General features: G+C 36.4%; 1 protein-coding gene across 2 annotated transcripts in view; it reads right to left on the reverse strand.

Moving 5' to 3' along the window:
• The window catches only part of Ndf (Nucleosome-destabilizing factor), a 177705-nt gene that overhangs the window by 130961 nt on the left and 23870 nt on the right, over positions 1–22874 (reverse strand). For both annotated transcript variants that reach the window (XM_081747384.1, XM_081747383.1), the window contains exon 3: positions 16981–17160. In XM_081747384.1, coding sequence (XP_081603510.1) covers positions 16981–17160 — 180 coding nt within the window. The remainder of the gene's footprint in view (positions 1–16980; positions 17161–22874) is intronic.

Here is a 22874-nt window from a genome sequence, read left to right on the forward strand (position 1 = left end):
TGGCTATTTAGCATCTTCTCACATTTCACCTCACTTCTTCATCTGTTTCGAAACGTTCACCGTATAATGCAGACTTTAACACCGGAAAAAGATGGAAGAGTAACTCGGTGCTAAATTCAGGCTGTATGGAGAGTGGGACATCCGTTTCCACCCTACTTCTTCAATTGTGTCTTGTTTGCGTGGGCGTTATCGTCAAGAAGAGTCCAGGTCGCTTACGTCGGTCGAATTGTGTTTCCCTGAAGAAGAGTTCAGGTTCGACATAAGTGACCTGATTTCCTGTCAACTGGTGAAGTGAGGCGAAATGTGAGAAGAGTGTTGAATAGCCAAAGCCCTGATTTTTTGCAAACGGTTTGAATAAATTGGTGCAACGGTGAGACAATCGCAATGTGGATTATGTGGAGAGGTGAGAAAGGACCCACCTACACATGTATATAGTTTACAAATCTTATTTTTTTACCGCTTTGGGAAACATATATTGAACAACCCAGGTATAATTGGATTCAACTGAATGAAAGTATAAATGATATGTTTAAAGAAACAGGAAGTAACACATGGTAATGACTAAATGAAAGAATAAGTTGCCTGAAGAAATCATATAGTGCTGGAAATCCGGAATATCTAACGGATACCCATAAACACAACATACATACGCGGTTGAAGTTTGAAGCAGTGCTTTCGAAGGGGCTTCACAGAATGTTATATATTAAGTTAAGCACTACTCAAGATACAGAGCTCTGAAAAGCTTCACGAACATTGTAAATTCCAAATGGATGTTTACTGAATTTTCTGAGAATAATTATAAATGCTGCAAACTCAAATTTATTTGGATGATGTGTTGTGAGCACACTGATTATCTTGCTATTATCTTAGTAACGAAATCCCCTGTTTCTCAGTCCGGGTAACGCTTGAACTTGCCTGACAATAAATAAATAAATACGTATAAACCTCAGTTCCATATATTCAGCTATGAGCATGAAATAATGGATTGAAAGTAAGGAAATATTGCAATTACATTACATAATGTCATGGAAAAAGAGGAAGTAGTTTTTGTAACAGACTATGTAGCACTTCCTCATAGTGAAATGGTTAGTTTTAACACCTTTGGAAGGGATACTCGAATTCGATTCCAGGTAGAAGCTCGAATGATTCGCATCCCACGCTCACTTTTCATATAACCCAGGAGTTCATCTCATAGCATCAATATGGCTTAAACCTTTGAAATAATGGCGTTTTTTAAAGGAAAATGTGCACTGAGTTAAGTATCTACTGCTTTAACACTATTAATCCGAGCACCATGGTTCATATGACATACTTTTCAAAATAAAACAAACTTTCAAATGAGACCAAATCCGCAAGTGTATGGTGTAAAAAGAAAATGGGAAAAACTAAAAAAGGGAAAAAGTAGAACGTCTAATTACGAACGGACCTCTGACAAGGGGAAGGATAAAAAGGAGCATATGTCAATGACAACGTATATGCTATGCTTTATCAAATCCTACTTTAAGAGCTGAAACACTGCGTATATATCTCGAAATAAAATTTCTAACATACCCGAGGTTCATTCTTTTATCGATACCATTAGTCTAAAGACTGGCCTTATTTTGAAGCTGGACTTAGAACTCTGATGGCCAGAATAATAATGATGAACATATTCTTCAAATCAAATATGAATGTCACTCAGTGAGGAACACACTGACGTGTTAGATGATACACTTTTAGTTGATAATACAAACTTCGAGAAGCTTACAACAAATTATTTATTAATTCATTATTGGATTATATAATACAAAATATATAATCAATATATAAAATGAACAAGAATAAAATTGATCTTACTTAAATGAAATATTTCTTTAATATTTCAGTTGTACCCGACTTTCTTCGCGAAATAAGTACAAAAACAGTTTACAATGTCACATTATGCGAGCGACATATAAACCTAGCATTTTAATATTATATATATATAGGGTGTGTCAAAATAAGTGTTAGAAACCAATATCTCGCGAACTATACATCAAATAAGAAAAATGTTAAGAGTCAATGTACAGTACAGAGGGGCCTTAAAAAATGGGTCAAACACGAGGTTCCCGCCACCATTTGGGGGGGGGGAGAGGGTGTACATGAAATTTTCAAATGGGAACATAGGTCGAGTGATACCTCGTTCTAAAGAACTTGGAAAATTGAACATTTTTTGACATGAGGCACCGTTTTCAAGATGGCCCCCCAAAATGGTACTGTATCAGATAAAATTTCCAGTACTTATAAACCGGACCAACTTGAAAATTTTAAATGGGAATATACGTTGAGTGATGCCTTGTTTGATAGATCGTGGAAAACCAAACAGCTTAGTACAAAATTTGTTTTGATTTCGGGCAAGCCTGTTTCAAAATGGCCACCGAAAATTTTGTGCTACGCTGTTTGGTATTTCACGAGCTATTAAAGAAGGTAACACTCGGTCTATGTTCCAATTTGAAAATTTCACGTACACCTCTCCCCCCAAAATAGGGGCGGGGGGAGTCTCATGTTTGACCTATTTTCTAGATTCCTGTGTATTATACGTTGACTCTCAACATTTTTCTTATTTCACGTACAGTTCGCGAGATATTGGCTTGTAACACTTTATTTTGACTCCCCCTATACATACATACATACATACATATTATATATATATATATATATATATATATATATATATATATATATATATATATGGGGTGTTTTAAAACAACACCGACAACGTTTGGGAGGTGATTCCTCCTAACAGCAAAATAAAACAAAAAGTATGCCGAAAACATGAAAAAAAAAAACTTTAAAGGTCCATAACTCTAAAACTATTGGACCCGGGTCAAGGCTTTACTTAGGAACTAATATGTGCTCTATTCAAAAGTGCATGTTTCAGAAGCCTAAGGTACTCACGCAACAGTTTTTGTACAGGCAGTTTAGTTACGGGCATATAATCTGAAGTACTCACTAACTACCTCTATAAAAATTGTTGCGGAAGTACTGCAGGATTCTGAAGCATACATTTTTGGATAAAGCAGATATTAGTTCCTTAGTAAAGTCTTGACCCGACTACGGTAGGTCCCATAGTTTTGGAGCTATGGACCTTTAAAGTTCATTTTTGCACATTTTCGGCAGCCTATATCTCCGAAAGGAAGCATTTGTGCCCCAGGTTGGTATATACTTTTTGTTTTCTCTTGGTGTCAAGAATCACCTCCCAAACGTTGTTGGTGTTAGTTTTGAAACACTATATATATATATATATATATATAGATAGATAGATAGATAGATAGATAGATAGATAATCATGAAAAGACGAAGATTTTTTATGATAATTGTTCTAAACACAACTAATTATTGACGTCTTGTATTAAAGTACAGTATATCTACTCTTTTGAGACAAATAGTTGCCAGAGTAGATTATGTTTCCGTACTTTTGCTTTACTTTTAAAACCCCATAAGGAACATGAAATGGTAAAATGATTTTATGCAAATTGGTTTGAGGAAGTTTATTCGTTTTTCTCAAGGATCTTTTTCCTGACCGGAGACGCTGAGGTAATGAGACCTTAACTATGAGCATCTATTTCTCATCAAATTCGTAATTTGTATCTGCATGGATTTCGCAGCATTTTATTTAGTGTAGTTGACTTGCAATCAGAAGAGATTATGCTTGGTGTTCAGTTTCAATTTGAATTGATAATATATCACAGGATTCACAAAACGACCAAGGAGGTACTCACAATTATTGTTAGAAACTCTTCTGAAATTATGAGTGTAATAGAACATACAAGCTGTATGTACAGGATATTTAGAATCAACATCAAAAAACTTTGGGAAATAAATCCTCACACGAGATCAGAAAAATTATACCAATGTGGGTGCACAAATGCGTTATTTTGGAGTTGTGGCCCGGTGAAAACATCAGGTAAAAAAAAACAGTAGTTATATTACACCTATATTTCATTAATGTGCCTATATTCCGGTGGATATTAATGTGTACCAGTCTTCAGTACCTATCATTTTTCGTTTCTAGAAGACTTCATGAATTATCGTCCATGCTTCGAAGTTAATCCTATCGGTGCATCCGTTCCATATCCACTAGAAAGTAAATGGAACCTCGGCATTATGTTCTTTTACCCAAATTTCATCCGACATCTCGTCTTATGACTATTTTATCGTTTTGAGTAACTTTCGTCGAGCTAAAACAACTCCGTAACGACGCAATTGTGAAATCATGTTGGCCTATACATAAGTATATTTATTATGTTTTCGTGTGAGGATTCACTTCTTTTTATTATTATATTACTAGTGTGTTGTTTCCGAACACCCTGTATTTGTAATTTCATTATTTGTAGGTAGGTACGTTTCGGATGCTGCATTTTATACTCATGCAGATTTCTATTGAACACAATCAAAATGTGGAAGAAATAATTTCTACAAAGAAAATATGACTGATGTTTTGATTTTCCATCTTAAAGCTAAGGTCACATTTGTTAAAAATAATCAGCCCTTAATCACCACGAAAGCTGTATTGTTTGCTAAAAGCGAATTTTATTGATTGTCGCGTTTCATGTGAATAACGTTTGCTGAAATTCAAGAACTGCTGAGTGACATAATTATCTTATACACACTAAGTACCATATCAGTATTACTCTAAAACCACTATCCAGAGTTGAGTATAAAACAATTGTTTGAGAAACTAAAGCTCTAAAATGAGCGGATAGCACAGGATTATTATTAAACGATCACCAAGTAAATATTTTTATAATTGCATCTACTGTACAACAACCTTCTCTTCCTTCAATACAATCTATACTAATACATATAGCATTTCTTGTTATGATCAACAGCCAGAAAACACTGAACAAAATGGAATACTGCGGCCGCAGTGCTGATTCTTAATACGTAATTCCGAATTCACGGACGGTTGTTCCACCAAATAAACAACCAAAACTGGCCTTTATCTTCTAGTGGGAGATAGGAATTCGGATCTCCGCCAGTTCACAGACGTGATTTTTCTTTAAAATTATTATTTTATTACATTAGGTAATAGGTGTTCCGAAACCTGCGGTAAGGCGTTTATTGTATTGTAACACAGAGCCTAACGAAGTCAATAAGGTGATGCTGACTTCTGCGACAATCTACGTCTTTCGAGCAACCACCAGTGGACAAATAAAGATGAGATTACACTTCTAACTTAACTCACTCAAAGAATTCAAATTCAAGGGTCAGTAGTAATTGTACAGTTGACCCAGAAATATATGAGAGAAGTTGAAGGAGGCTTGAAGAAAAGTCTACTTCTGGTCTCTTCGCTACACATTAATACATAATTAAAGAAATAGCTTTTGCTACATACAGGGTGTTCCAGAAATGGCGCCCACGGACCACAGAGCACTATTCTAAAGTCGAAATAAAACAATGCGGCAACGTCGCAAATAAAGAACCATAGTAGTAGGTCTAACAATCTATAAAATACAGTAGTTACATCGATTCTTGCCAGATGGCAACTGAAGTCGATACAGTTTGACATTAGCATAACTTATTAGTGTAGCAATCGATGTAACTGTTTGATGTATTCGTACAGTAATGCTAATGGTTCCAAGTTAATCTGCGACGATGCCACACTATGAAATTTTGATTCCCCATAGCGGCCGAAGGAAGCTCCGGAGAGTATACCATCATATAACATTTTCGCTTTACTTTGGCCTGTAGAATAGTGCTCTGTGGTCCGTGGGCGCTATTTCTTTTAGAACACCCGATATATCTACTTAAAGCACTCTTTTTCCTTAGTTATTATAGATCTCTGTGATAAATGCATTCAGAAATAAGTTGCATATCATTAAAAAGGGACAGGTTTACTTTCCACTATGGTAAGAATCTGAACACAGAAGTTAATCAATATAGAACAGCGTTTTTTTTTTTTTTTTTCCAAGTAGAGATTACTTTTATCACTCAGAATGTTCTACGGACCACCTTACTCTTGTCTCCCTCGAAAGCACATTCCTAATTTTCGTTTTGTTTTGAGCATATACCACTATAAAAGTATACTTATATTTTTAAAATAGTGTACACTAAAACTTCCTTACATTTTTTACTAGTTTCATCTTCTTTATATATTATAATAAAACATCTATATAAGCTGTCAGAACGTATAATCTTTACCTGATTACATTTTATAGTTATTACTTGAATAATCTATTCTCAACTATAGTGTTTGATACTCGATCAACTTGAATCTTATTTCTTTTTCCTTCTTGGAGTAATGTTCGATCTCACAAAACAAGAACAGATTTCGATTACCACTTGTGGTCCGCGGACCATAGATTGAGAAATGCTGGTTTGGAATATTTAGCCTCTTAACATACATGATGTTTCATAACCCAAATGATGTTTCACGAACAGGCGCTCACTCTAAACTTTACGGCACAATGCACTCGCGAATCAAGTGCAACCGGCAAGATCGATACACCATATAGTAACACTGATTTCTGCTATATATATATATATATATATATATATATATATATATATATATATATATATATAATAGCACAGATAACGCAGATAAACAATGGGTGTTTAAATAGCTATCTACAGGTTTGAAATATTTTATAGAATTGTCGTACAAGGGACATTAGTAAGCAACAGGGAATATTTATTGAGGCTATGGATTGAGGAATGCATTTATTGTTCAGAACCTAGTTGTTTTAATATTTTAAACAAGCAGTAGTGTTACGTGTACACCACGTGAAGGAATTCGGTTTGTATGACGTTAATTTTTCAATGTTGAAACCGGAAACAGCAGTAATTTCTCCCACTTCCGGTTCTCGTAGAGTGGAGATGGAGTATGTTCTTGGGACGCTTAACTGATTACGGAAAATCGTCTCTCGCTGTCTATACTGTCTATACGGTTTTTATTCTATTGCGATCAACGTTAGAATCAATGTTTGCTTTCTGTCCACGTCAGTTCCAATAGGGAGTTAGCGAGAAAAGATTGTACCTATTCTTAGAACCCAAAATAAAATCCCCCCCCCCCAAAAAAAAACTTCTCACTATTTGATAACATTTTTGTTCTATGTAGATCAATATTGAAACCGGAAGTTATAATGGCTTTTTACCACTTCCGGTTTTAGTAGAGAGTTAAGGATAGAAATTAAGCTATTCTTGGGACGTTTAATCAATTGCAGCAAACTGTTTCTAACTCTCTCTTACCGTTTTTACTCAACGTAAAAACCGGACCACTTCCGGTTTAAATACCGCCTCCGAAATCGAACTCGTTTATTCGTAACTTTTGACCTTCAATATCCTTATAAATTTGGTGATGATTCATAAAATAATTCTTGGGATGTTCTGTCTCCCCAACAGACACACGGACAAGGTAAATATCAGGTTGTCTAAAAAGTACTGATGCTTATGCGCAAGAGATAGTGTCCCGAATCTCAGAGTATGTGAGTCACAGCGAATCAGCCCCATTTCATGTTATAGTTGATAATTGAAACTAGTAGATGTGCAAAAATATTTGAAATTCTTATTTGATGGAAGGTGAGTGAATTTTCTGACAACTGCGCTAGATTTTTACAATTTTAACAGTATTTCCATAAACACCCAAATGCTACGCAGACCCGTAAAGAAATTTGTGCTGTTTATGGGCAATATATGTTATCAAAACCAATAGCCAAAAGATGGTTCAGTTGCTTTCGTTCGGAAATTTCGGTGTTTAAGGCGCCAACCACAGCAAAACTGGATGATATTTTGGCAAAAGTCAAGCAAGATCGCCATGAAATTGCCAATAACTTAAAAATTCATCACCAAGCATTGTTAAACCCAGTAGCGGCTTCAGGATTGTACAAGAGAAAAGATCATATCGCAATGACCGCAAAACCGACTTTCTACCACTCCCCTGCAAAATTAATCCCCGCCTTCGGAGTCTCTCGTGATTTTCCATTTTGAAGGCATTCTTTAAATTCTGATGTGAGGTACATATATTACAGAAAAATTACAAAAATTTGACATTACATAATCACGTATCAGCGTGTGTCTTACAGAATTGTTTTTACCCAGCACAAAGAATTCAATCTATTTCAAGAAGTAGAAAATAATTTATGTCGTCAACACTACTGAAAATATTTCTTCAAAATGTACTTCTCAATTGATTCTTTAAAAATGATTTGGTTGTATACCCATTACCGTACATAATTATTAACAGTGCAATTTGAAACGGACACAAGAAATTAAGTAATGATGAAAAGTTAACCAACCTCACTTTTCGCATATTTATATTTATTAACTTATAAAGTAGGTACACAATAATATGTTCATGATAGATTGAAATTCAAGTATTCATTCTATTTCGGTCGTTTGTAAAGCAAACGACAATTTATTCAACCATTCATTTTCAGCACCAAAACGTAACGTTGAATCTCAATTACACGTGCTTCTAACGGGAGTAGAACCCTGTTATCCCATGCAGATATGTTTGCTAACCATATATCAGTGGGAAAGCTGCAAAATATGCGTGAAATTCCTCAAGTCTAGTGTGGAATTTATTGAACTACTCCGTGGGTGTTCTCAGTCTCAAACCTGCCTTACGACTTGACAACTGAATATTCGCAACTTACTGGTATTATTTATTTATTTATTTATTGGAATCGTAAGTTTAACATTCATATATTTGTTTGTGACTTTGCATGCTAGCTTTCACCCCATAACATTTCAGAGGTACACCAATGTAAAACGTAGTTCAAGAATTCATTCTTTAAATGCTTTAAAGAAAAACATTACGTGTTATTAAATTCCAAAATCCTGATGTGCATTAGGAAAGTTCTTTTTCATAATATATATAGATATATATATGAACGTCGTAAAGAAAACACACTTCTTTGTTGAAAACCCACAGCTAAGTTATGTCGTCGTTGAAACCGAATTAGTAATACTTTCTTCCTGCGAGTAGCAGGTGTTTCCTCCTATGCGCACCTTCATCGTATGGAATACGCAAAACCAGCACAAAGCTGAAGAGGACCACCCTCCCATGCACCTCCTCCTTCGTCCGCCGGCCGCAAGGAGACATGTAGTAAGGCCAATTTCCCCGTCACGTTAAAAGTGTGACTTCCTTGCACATAAGGGCAGACGTTAAAAGAGCTCTTCTCTGGGGCAGCTAACGCGAGAAAGACCCAAGGCAGAACACGTCAACAAAGGATAACATCAAGCACTATGACTTACATGATGTTGCCAAATCTCTTATGGACATCAATCCGAGTGGCAGGCTCCATATTAATAGAACTAAAATTTTGTTCGGTCACTACTCATTGTTACATAGGAATAAATAAATGTCTGTAATTATTTTTCTATTAACTGAGAAGGCACGTAACTTTGTGCCTAGATTGCAGAGTCGCTCCTGGTTAAACTATTTGGAGAATACTGACAAGAAGCTCGACATTTAGAGGCTACATGATCTGACTCAAAAACATTCACTTGATAGAATTTATATCTCTAAATATGCACGAAACAGTAACAATTCTGAAGCGGTTGATAACGAGTGACAAAATGTGGATAACCTATGACAACAATGTTCGAAAAAGATTGTGGTCGAAGAAAGCAGCAGCTCCACAATCTGTGGCAAGGCTCACACTGACGCCCATGAAAGTTATCCTCTGCGTTTGATGGAATTGGAAAGTCATTGTGCATTATAAGCTGCTGCTACCGAACAGAACTATAGACTCGGACTTACACTGTTGACCATTAACGTGAGTGCACCTGTCAATTGAAAAGAAACGACCGGAACTGACCAAAAGAAAGGGGTGTCGTATACCACGCTGACAACGCCAGACACCATACATCTTTAATGCCCATCAGAAATTGAGATAACGTGCCTGGGAAGTTTTAATGCATCCACCGTATAGACCAAATCAAGCACTGTCAGATTATCATTTGTTTCTGTTTCTGAACTCCTTGAATGATCACAAGTCAGTTTCAAAAGAAGTCTAAAAGAAAACAAGTGTTACACTTTTTATTTTTATTTTTTGACAAACCACAGAAGTTCTATCTCTTAGAGTGTTGCTGGAAAAATAGCAAAGGCAGTGGCATATTGCAAGGGAATTCGAGGTTTTAATCTCTCACCTCTCTGAGCGCGACATTGTGTAAAAATATACATTTACCTCATTAAGATATATATATACAAACACCTGAAAGTATTGAACTTGGGAGCTTGGACCTCCCCTTCCTTCCCCCTCCTGACGAATTTCTGCCTATGCTACTGACAGCTCATCGAAACAAAGTGGTACATACGTGATCATTAAAAGTATGTTTACAAAACCTAAAACTTTTTTTTTTTTTCAGAATACTACTATCTGAGAAATGTAGTTGGTCTGTCATACGGGTGCCATTTGTACGACAATTCTATCACATACTTCAGAGCTTGCACACCACTATCGAAATAGTACTGCGCATATGGGTTGCCTGTTATAGTAACTCTCTTTCCTCTTGGAAGTAACAAATATAGCTATGGCAATGAAGTATTTTTACATACTGAAACATACGTTGTTAGATGCCAAATGAGTTTACGTTTTGTTGGAAGGTTATTACATTATTATCATTCATGCGCATTATTTGGCGGACCCGTACATATATTTCTTATAGCCAGGTTGTCATTTTACAAGAATCTTGTAGCTGTCATAAAAAAAAAAATAATAATCTTGCAACCCTACTATATTTCTCCATGTAAACATAAGTCTTAAAAGAGACAAAACTTTTTTTTTTTTCTTTCTTGCAAGGAGTCAAACCATGTGCAACTTTCTGGGTCGTCTTGCTTGCTACCTGCTATCGACCTCCCACTGAAAAAGTTTTGCCACTTCCGAAACGACGGATTCTTTTGGAAGGGGAGGAAGTTTTTATGACGAGGTTCACTCTTTGTCCACTAGAGTGCATTGCTGCATGGGTGGAGATATCTTTCTTGCTTTCAGAAAGTTGCACTGTGTAAACAGTAAATAGAAAGATCGGGTTGCAAGATTTTTTAATGACAGCTACAAGATTCTTGTGAAATGACAACCTGACCTAAAATTACGAACAGTATATGCGCTACTATTAGAAGAAGACAAACACTAATAAAAACCATCTACTAATTAATAATATATTTTCTACATGTAAAGTAAATAAATACATATATTAAAATCTGTTCCAGCAAAATCAAAACTATTAATTGTTATTGCCAACAAAGAACGTACATTAAAAACAGCTTTTCTCAGATTGATCTTATCTCGGCGCAATATTATAGTGAAACAAAAACTGAAGTTCGAAAGTTAATCGTAATTTTGAGGTATATCTCATTAACCATACTATGTATTGTCATCTTGCCAAGCTTGATGACTGTATATTTCAGTTTCCTCTTAACCTTTAAATGCCAGCCAGGGATTTTAACGAAATCGTCCACTCTCACGTTAGGGGCCCTAGTGACCCCCCTAATTATCACAGTCATGATTTGTACATCGATGAAAAACTTATGGATCACCGATTCCAACGAAGAAACACTTGTGCAATTTCCTTTGTATTCACGAAGAAGAAAAAGAAGAGTTTAAAAAATCCGGATAAAATGAAAAAATATAATTTGGGGGGGTCCTTGCAACCCTTACAATAATCCTACAGTAAGAAAATGAAGCTCGTGTGTAGGCAATACACTTGTGACAATAATATGCAAAAATGGTGGTCACTGTTGCAATATAAAGAGATTAAAAAAAAAAAAAAAAATCAGAACCAAATTCCTAATAAAACGCCATGTATATCATTTTCAAAGGGTGGTTCCAGACTTTCACGTTGTCAGCCCTAGTGACCCCCCTAATTATCAGAGAGTCACGATTTATCTATCGTTGGAAAGCTTATGGATCACAGATTCCAAAGAGGCAATACTTGCGCAATTCCCCCTTTATTTGTAGAAGAGAAAACACCCGGAAAAAATTTGAAAAATAGACTTTGGGAAAAAAAAATTGTCAACTTAGCCCCTCCCCTATTCCATACACATAGCTAAAAAGTACTTTTGCAGGGCATTGTCGTCTACTCGACTACTTCATTGTTTCGCATATCAATTTTTATGACTTTACTCCCAAAGGGGAAAGGGGTTGTCCCCCAAAAACTTAAATAAAAAAATAACACGAATTTTAACCTCCTTTCCCCTCCGTGGGAAAGAGCGAGATTTTAAAAGTAATCAAAAACGACAGATATTAGTGTTGAATTAATAGTTTTCGAGGTCTTTGAGTTTAACGGTATTAGTTTTCATAATGTTCAAGTTTATCCTCACCCCTTGGGATTGGGGTAGGAGAGGATGACTATAAAAATAATCAGATAAGATAGCTAATTAGTAACTACTGTAACTACAGCGAATTAAACATATTTTCTCGCGCTTGCGCTGGACTCTGTGTTGCTAGTTTTAAATATTACTTTATTGTGAATCTTAGAAAGAATTCCAAAATTTTGCCGCCCCCTAAATTCTGCACCCTGTGCTCGAGCCCAGAATAGCACTTACCTAATACGGGCTACGGGCCTGGCAGGCATAAGACATATACTAACGATTACAGGGTCGTTTTGTCTTCTTAAAACGGCATGGTGGTTACATTGGTGGATTTACACAGTATGTCGGAAAAGTAACGGAACTTTTCTTCTTTACAGATAACCATTAGCTCCATCTATTAAAGCAACGTATCATCGGAAAGCTCGGATACCTGCTCAACACAACGAGACCACAATCATGAGAACCGATTAACAGAATGTCAAGTTATAGCAAGAAAAGTGAATGTATCTGGTGTCACCTCGTCACAAAAACACGATCGAGCAAAGAGCCAATATTAAATTTTGTTTCGAGCTAGGTAAAATATTCACACAACCATTGGAAATGATGAAATAAGTGTATGGTAATGAGTTCTTATCTTGTACAGGTGTGTTCGGTGCTATACGCGATTTCGGGACGGTCGTGAGTCCTTGGAAGACAACCCAAAACCAGGGAGATTGAAAACTAAAATCACGATGTTTTGTGGAACAAGTAGGTGCAATGACCACCCACGTAGCGAAATCGACTATGAGATGGATGGCGGAGGAATTAAATACGACGAAAGACATGATTCACAAAATTTTGACAAAGGATTTAACCTTTTCAGGACGGGCAGGGATATCAAGAAAATTGTAGACCTTTACTTTGAAGGTCCTAGCACCCCTCCTAATTCTTCCATGGGTATGAATTATACCTTGTTGGAAAGCTTATGAAACAAAGATTCTAATAAGATAACCTTTAAGGCTACCGTACCCAACCCGTAGAAGAAGAAGAAGAAAGAAAGAGAAAAAGTGAAAAATTTATTTTTTCCGAAATTCGTGAGAGTCTGGCAACACTGTTTCTAGTCGTACACTAGAAAAAATATTCTGACCTGTAGGCCAGACATTGGTAATAATTATACCAAAAAATGAAGGGCAAACGTACAATAGCTAGGTAAAAAAAATCGGAAGATAGAATCTACGTGAATCATCCTGTTCCTATTTTCCCGAGAAATTTTCGTCTACCCTTACGTTGGCAGGCTTGGCGACGCCCCTAAATGTCACACATAAACAAACCATACCTCGTTGGAAACCTTATAAAACAGACATTTCAGCAAAGTAACTTTCGTGTCTCTCGGTCCAAACTAGTAAAAGAAGAAGAAGACGAAAATCATTTTTTTTTTCAAAAATACATTTCTTCCGATTTTGTCAGACTGTGGCAACGCTGTTATATACCGTACGCAAGCAAAAAAAATCTCAGATTTACACTATACACTGGGGACAATGGTATCAAAAAATGAAGGGTTTAGATTCAATAGGAATGGAGGGAAAAAATCTGAACACCGAACCTACGTGAATCATCCTGTATTTTTTCGATAGATTGTGGTATACGCTAACATTGGCAAGTCTGGTGATGCCCCTAATTGTCACAAACATATCAGCTATACCTCGTTGGAAACCTTATGAGACACCTATTTCAACAAGGTAACTTTCGTGTCTCTCGGGCCAAACTAGTAAAAGAAGAAAAGGACGAAAGTCAAAATTTTTGCGAAAAAATCTATTTTTTTCCGAATTTGTCCGACTATGTCAACACTGGTATTTGTCGTACGCAAGGAAAAAAATTCTCACATTTACGCCAGACATTGGGAACAATGATATATAAAAAAATGACGGGTTTAGGTGCAATAGGAATGGAGAGAAATATTCGGAACTTCCAACCTACGTGAATCATCCTGTATTTTGCTCGAGAGATTGTGGTATACGCTAACATTGGCAGGCTTGGCCACGCTCCTAATTGTCACAAACATATGAGCTATACCTCGTTGGAACGCTTATGGAACAAACATTCCAACAAGATAACTTTCGTGTCTGTCAGGCCAAAATAGTAAAAGAAAAAGAAGACGAAAATGAAAATTTTGGGGGGAAAATCAAGTTTTTCGAAATTTGTCGGACTATGGCAACCTGTTGTTTGTCGTATGCAAGAAAAATAATTCGCACATTTATCCCCGTTATTGTGAACAATTGTGCAAAAAATAAACCGTGTAAGTGCAGTAGGAATGCAGAAAAATTCTATCTTACTAAAGGCAGAGAATAAACTCGCATTGGTTCACCTAACATTGTTCGTCGAAAGATCATTGCTTTTCTTTCCTTTTGCTTCGGCAGGAAGATTTTGGAGTTGAAAGAAATGTATTGCATATTTACGACCCTTAGGTTCAACTGATAACTATAGCTGACCTTGACCAGGCTAAAAATAGAACGGTGCGTTCTGAGGTGATAACTGTTTTCCTTTCGCTCTCTCTCTCTCTGTGTGTGTGTTTGTTCAATAAGTTACCTTGTTGGAATATCTGTTCTATAAGCTTTCCAACGAGGTACAGCTGATATGTTTTTGACAATTAGGAGCGTGTCCAAGTCTGCCAATATTAGCTTACACCACAATCTCTCGAAAACATACAGGATGATTCACGTAGGGTCGGCGTTCCGAATTTTTTTCTTCACTCCTATTCCACCTAAACCCTTCATTTTTCTACATAGTTGTTCCCAATGTCTGGCGTAAATGTGAGAATTTTTTTCCTTGCGTACGACAAATACCAGTGTTGACATAGTCTGACATTTGGAAAAATTTGATTTTCCACCCAAAATTTTGACTTTCGTCGTCTTCTTCTTTTACTGGTTTGGCCCGAGACACACAAAAGTTACATTGTTGGAATGGCTGGTCTATAAGGTTTTCAACGAGGTATGGTTTGTGAGTCTGTGATAATGTCGCTACGGCAGTCAACGTTAGAGTACATTACAATGGATATTGAATAATATACAGGATGTGTCACGTAGGTGTGGGGTTCCGAATTTCTTTTTCCATTCGTATTGAACCGACGGGTTTGACTTTTGTGTATTATTGTCCCAAATATCTGTCGTAAATGTGAGATATTTTTTTCTTGCGTACAATGAATAACAATGTTGCCAGAGTTCCTCAAATTTGAAATCTTTTATATATATATATATATATATATATATATATATATATATAAGAAAATATACAATAAGAAAAAGGGTGAATTCAATACCCCTCCTATTCTCCGCTCTCAAGCCCAAAAGTCATGGACTGGGTATGGCTAGTTAGTATGTTCATTTGTCTCTATTGATACCATTTTTTATCCTTGTAGCTCCATCAGGGAAGTACCTCCCCCCAAATTCTGAAAGGAGAGAGGGAAAGCTATAAACACCCAACTTTGCCCCCTTCACGGCGGGACCCACTACATGAATGATATACACAGGATTAAAAAGTTCCATCCTTTCTGAAGAGATACATACCAAAATCATATCTCTAGGTTAATTAGGAGCTGAGCTAGGGAGGTTTGAATTGCTGGCTCAAGGGTTGAGCCGTTCGTCCTGAAAAGGTTAAAGAATCTAAAGTCTGTGCTCACACAACCGTCGCAGTTCGTGACTTTTTGGCTGAAAAACAAATCTCTGTGCTTCCACATCCTCCGTATTCACCTGATTTGTCGCCGTATGAATATTTCCCATTCCCAAAATTAAACTTGGCCATGAATGAACATTTTACGACAATGTTTACACATGTCCAATCTGCCGTGACGAGGGTCATTGAGGCGATTCCGTAAAAGGACATTAAAAGCTCTATGGTAGCATTGGTTGAACGTGCTCATTGGTGTACTGATGCGGAAGGGATGTATTTTGAATAAAAAGAAATACAGTTGGTAAAAATACTTTTTTTTTGTTTGTTTAATTTAAAAAGTTCTGTTATTTTCCCGACATATTGTGTATTATGCAATTAAAGAAAGCTGGTGTATGACAATTACACGTGCTGTAAGCAAACACTAATGGGAGGATTGTTCTATCAAGGCCACTGGTCGCACTGTTGCCGGTAGCTGAATACTGAACCTTCTGTCGAATATTACAAGTGCTATTTTGTTGTTATTTGGAAATCATACGTTACAAACCATTCTGCCATATTATTATGATATGGAATTATGTCTTGTTAAATGTTCTAAATTATCGGCAGAGCTGCATATTTTCTTCTTGCAGAGCCTTTGGCAATAGCGTCTCCAACGCACCACGTATCATTTTTAAATATCAAGTGCCAGCCCTTAGTTTATTGATTTTTAGATTGAAGGTAATTGGATAAAATGTGTTTCCGTCGTAAATTTTTCACACAATCCACCCGCTCAAAGGTTTAATTTTACTTTGTAAGTGAAAAGTTACAGCGAAAGACGGTCAGAGCCCACTCCATGGTAAGATGAACATCAATATTTATTACCTTACGAAAATCTTCAAATTGTAACATGACAGGATAAACAAACTTACTCTCATTTTTAAAAAAAAGAAAAAAGTTCTGTCTCAATGAACGATTTGGTTTTCATTTGCTGCAACAGATTTTTTTTTTTTGTGACTGTAATTTTATCTCCTTTAAACTTTTTTTTTAAAAAAATATGACCATTAACAACAAAAACTTACCGGTCTTACTATACTTGTTGGCCTATCGAGGAAGTTTGAGACTACATCTCCTTTCCGAGGAGTATGATTAACAACAACTGGAGAAGGCGCACGGACCATTTTAAACGTATCGTCAATTGAGTTGGTTCTGGTTTTCTTACTAGGAGCCGAGCTAGTGCTGCTCTCCGACGTTCTTTTCTCCTAGACAGTAAAGAAAATAAAGAATAGTTGAAATTACTGGATTTCTCATATTTATATACACTTTCGTTACGTAGTCCAGATACATTATCTTAAATACCATTAGTAAAGCTGCAAAGTCATGGATAAAGATCAGAAAAACATTAAGAAATTGATAATCACATCTTTAATGGTACTACACTGTGAACTATATAATCATATTCCTTCAGATACAGATTCACTCATGAATTCTGTAACTACCTGATGTACCTGAAAAAAAGACTTTGTATAAAGTACATAAAGCAAATCTAGTTTTTCAAATCATATCCACGAAAGAAAAAAAAACTAATTTAAAAATACCACACAACACACGTTGTATTTATTTTAGCGTTTTCTATCATTAATTTATTCTCGTGTCCATAAGTTAAAGAGACATCATGGAAAAGTGATACACGAATGAAGACGGGAGACCAATACTGACCTGCGGAATCGAACGTGAGGAATAGGTACCTAGGCATCATACTGAAGGTCAAATGACATAGAAACAAGGAAAATAGTGATTATGAGGCACCTAATTCGTGTAGATTCATCCTCTCCACTGAACATCGGCCCGTTTGACATCGTTAGAAATGTTCACTATGAACGAACAAGGTGCATAGCGTGTTTCTACACTGTGGATGAGGCTATCCAGCAGCTCCTGTGGTAATGCATCCTCCTCTTGCACAAGCACCCGGTGATCATCCAGAATCCGAAATGGGGGGAAGGGTTCGAATTGCAATTAGATGATCAAGTGTGTCCTAGACATGTTCAATCGGATTAAGATCCGGAGATCATGGTGGCCAATCCAAACCCCATGTCCTCGTGTTCCAGGAATTTCTTCCAACACCTGCGCCCTTGAAAATTGGCATTATCGTTCATTAGTTGAAGCCTTGGGCCATATATACCGCAGAAACAGTCGCACATATTATAGCACAATAACGTTTCGATAGATTGCACTTTACAGTACTCTGCACAATACATGTAGGGTATCCGAATTTCTAACATAACACCACTCCAAACTATAACTCCGACACCACCATAACTATCTTGTTCCGCAAAATTGGCAGGCTATAACGTGTCCCTGGTTTTCGCCAAAAGTACAGATGTCGAGAATGACTCTCAAGACTGAATTGGGACTAATCAGTGAAGCGTACTTCACCTCACTGTTCTTAATTCCTTTCTCGCTGGGCTAGTCGTGAGCAGTCCTGAGGGTAAAGTAGTCAGTGGAACGACTCATACAAAAAATACCTCGTGAAGCCGTCGATACACAACTTGTGGCAGACAGCAAAGGATCTAGAGGCTGCTGCTACGCCTTGAGTTAATGAAGTGCTATTTGGAAGTCACCGGACTATTAATGCCAATTGTCCCTTGCAATCTCCTCGCACTAGGATTTGATACTCCTCATATTGGATTTGAATGTTCTCGAATCCTAGAATCTTGTCTACACTCGCGAAATTACACTACGAGCCATATTCATCTCTTCATCCACAATAGTACCGGACAAATTTTATTAATCGATTATATAAAGTCGTTTACGTTCTATTTATCGATAAAGAAATTTACAAATACGCATTACACTTTTTTTTCTAATTTTGAATTGGGCTGTAGTACGGCTGCTGGGTTGTCAAAATATTTACCAGTCACTGCTGCAGCAAGGAACCCTGATGAAAGAAGGCCCCACACGATTAACCGGAGTATCACACATATAAATCAATTTTAGGGGCGCCCATTATTATATGGATGATAATAGGTGTGTCTATTGTACTTCCAAGTTTCAATTGTTCCTTTTTCAAAATAACTCATTGATTAGGGGGGCCTAGAAATACCTTCCTGTATCGGGAAATCAAGATATTTGTTACGGTACTGCTTCGAGGATGACAGTTTGAGGACCGTTGATTTAAAGAATCTAATCTTTCAAGGAGCACAAAGCTACAAATGTGTTTACGACTAATTTAATGCTGTTTATTTAAACACAAACATAAAACTTGATTGAGGGTAAACGGCAGCAATAGTAAGAATCATGCAGCAAGGATAAGAAACACAAAATTCGATAAATAACCTAATATTGCTGTCAGTGAACAGTACCGACACCTTGCGGTGCAACACTGCTATGAATGTCTTTGCTGCTGTATCGCAAGTAGTCAGTATATAAATGTGTTTATGGCTGAAATGAATGCTTCAGCACCGTCGCAGCAAGGTAAGAAGTACGTGCTTCCATACGTTTCCGAAACAGCAAATGTTTAGCTGCTCATATCGTTATCATACCTGGAGAAAATTAGTGCCCTCTACTAAGCTATATAAAATACAATCCAAGAAAAATTACAGAAATGATAACGTATAATACAGTAATTTTGCCGTGCAAATTCGAAATACGATAATAGTAAATAATAATAATAATAATAATAATAATAATAATAATAATAATAATAATAATAATAATAATAATAATAATAATAATAATAATAATAAATATTCACCTTCGCTGTATAGTTGTAACTTCAACGAACTACTTACGTCTTGGTGCGCGTGAAGATTGGTTCGAATTCGTTGGAGACTATTGAACACAGTGGTCCTTAACATAGTTTGGCCATAATTTTAAGTCCCGTCGTTAGGAGCTCAGCTGTTCATTTTAGTTTTTCGTATATTGATAACGTTTGGTACTGGTAATACTTTTTGTCTTTGCCTCAGGTTTTCGAGGGGAGACTTATCACAACTATACGAGATTAAAAGGGAACTGTTTTATGGCGAAGGAAAATACTAAACTATGTTGTTCTTTGGTAAAAATATGTCACTCCAGTTATGATCCTAGATACATCTTATTTCGAAACACATTTATAACTTTGTGTTCCAAGCTACGATGCGATTAAAGAAAAAGAAAGAAGAAAAAAAACTGTTATGTAAAAATAAATTTTTGCAATATTTTGGGGAAAACTATGTTGAGCGAAGAACTATCAAAATGTCCAAAACTTTCTTTTATACAGGGCGGAGCAAAATTGAAGGAACAAGTAGGATGATGTAACTTTTTAACAAAATTGAACGTATTATATATATATATATATATATGAATAATTCAGAAGTAATCTATGCCATCTAGGGTCATCTCACGGGGACAAGATTCAACTATACAACAGCTGAAGCAATCATTAGTCTTGTTCTTAGATGCATTTTCCAGGATGCTGGAGTTCATCCATATGCCCTGGTTTAGGTTCTCCAAAGTATTATGTTCAATTGTACGTCTCTCAGTTGCTCTAGACATTTTTCAAAATCATGGACACAAGTGCAGGAAAAGATATAATTCAACCTTCAAAAATTAATTTCTGAATAAAGGAAGCAGACAACAACTCATTTCATGGCAGCAATATCGCCTCTGGTGAGTACTTTATATCCTGAGCCACAGCCGTGAACAGCAGGACAAGAATTAATCAATTATTTACTATATACAAGAGTCAGTAACACGCTCGACATCACAAACACCAAACAGATACAAGAATATCATCATACAGGGATCCTTTGGTCTGTAAGTAATTGGATATTCCACATTCTATAAGATATAGCATATGTTTTGGAGGGTTAAAAACGTATTGAGGTGTACACTTCGCAGGTGAGGATCCTAGATCCATTAAAACAAGACATATCAAAGGACTATCAACTACGTCAATACTTGATAACACGATTTACACTTTGCTGAAGCGCATTTATTGCAATAAGAGTTCAACTAATTAAACAAACTAATTTTCGAAAGTGACTGCTTTACGAATTAACAAAATTTACAAAACATACAGCTACCAAGAGCCCACAAAACAGGTTCATTGCAAATATTGGTTTAATTCACAGGTAACCTCGTAAAGTTGCTCACTTCAACAAAGTGGCCAAGAATGAAGAATGTTTGTTCGTGGTACGAGTAGGAGGAGAATAAATCTCTACTTTTCATGCAATGGGAGTGCCAAAAAAGATTTCCTTCAAAGCACTTTCAAAAAATAAATACGATGTTTTATGAAACAGGAAGTGTAAATGAACTGCGGAACAGAAAGGCGTGAGTGTGTACTAGACCTTCAAACTATCTACTCAACGGTGATCCATACATTTAGGCATTTCTGTGTCATTACAACGAATCCCTTGACAGGAACTGCATTTTCTCGTGTAAAATACAGTTTCCTTCCAGCTGTTTAAATACGGACAAACGAAGATGTCCTCAATACTGGAAAAAGTATTTGGAGTGAGTGTCAAAGATGAATTCGATTTTACCCATGTTTGTCCTGACGAGTTTCTTGCATAAGATCATGAATTCATGACGCCAGGAAGGTTATGCTAGCGTTTGGAAATACATCCAGCATCACAACCTGCTGCCGCCAGGCAGTACGATAGACTCGGGGCCCGTTCTGCCGACAATTAGCACAAGTGCACCAAAATTCAAAAGAAACGGCCAACAGAAAGGGTGTCTCATACCACGCTAACAATGCCAGACCGTCTACTTCTGTAACGAGCCGTCAGAAATTGAGAACTTGGCCGGGAGGTTTCAATGCATTCATCGTATAGTTCGGACTTAGCACCACCAAACTATCACTTGTTTCGGTATCTGCAGAACTCCTAGAAGTAAGTTTAAAAGAGGTCAGTGAAAACCACTTGTCACACTTTATCGTCCATATACCACAGACGTTCTACAGCGAGAGGATTATGGTATTGGTGAAAAATGGCAGGACATCTACGAAAATGATGCATAAGTGGCTTCATATATATATATATATTTATTTCAAATCACAATAAATGTATTCTCAATGTTGACCACCAAACCTCAATATTTTTTAGACAATCTGATATCATAGCAACCAATCAATGCTTCGTCTTAATGTAGACACTTAACAATAGTGAGTCCGCAATCGGAAGGTTAAAAAAAAAAATACAGCATTCGCTTATTAGTAAAACGAGCTACGAATTTCTATCATTAAAAATAACTTCCCTGCTTCAATCAGTAATTTATACAACTGCTATGTACAGTCTTCTGACAACCACCACTACCTTACTCATAGCAAGATATTGGACATTTTAATACTTTGATTTGAAATTAAGATCTTCAACAGCCATGGAGATTCACATTTGTCTCACTGCGCCTATCAACAGGCGAAATGAGCTTTGAGAGAGAGAGAGAAATTTGAGAACTTGGCTTTCACATTGAAAATATAAGTATGACTAATAAATTTGAAAGAAATATATAGAATTTTTGAAACACATACTATTTTCTTTGAATAAGTAGATTATATTTACATACATGAATATCTCCTGAGCAGAATCGGTTAACAGTGAAGAAGTTTTTTTTTTTTTTTTTAAAAAAAGTAACATTGGGTTTGGAGTTTCTTATCAGCGTCAAGGTTACATGAGACGTGGAAAACGAATTACCGTAATGTGTTCAAATTTCAAGGTTTACCGGGAATCGAAAATGGGATCCCCTGTACCAAAGGTGTGCGCGCTACCCACTAGATCAGATATAACATTAAATAATTTGAGTATTGTATTGTACTATCATGCGAAAAGTTGCGTGCTAACGATGGTTAAGTTTTCAAAAACTTGAGATAAAATATGTGATGTAAAAAGGTTTAAACAGTGGTCACTGATATCAACTGAAAAACAAACTTTATGTCAATTTATACTCTTCAAGGATTTTCTTCTATTTAGATCCCACAAGCGACAGATAAGTGAATTAA

Source organism: Thermobia domestica, unplaced genomic scaffold (assembly GCF_964235325.1).
Source record: "Thermobia domestica unplaced genomic scaffold, izTheDome1.hap1.1 HAP1_SCAFFOLD_209, whole genome shotgun sequence".
NCBI classification, from domain to species: Eukaryota; Metazoa; Arthropoda; class Insecta; order Zygentoma; family Lepismatidae; genus Thermobia; species Thermobia domestica.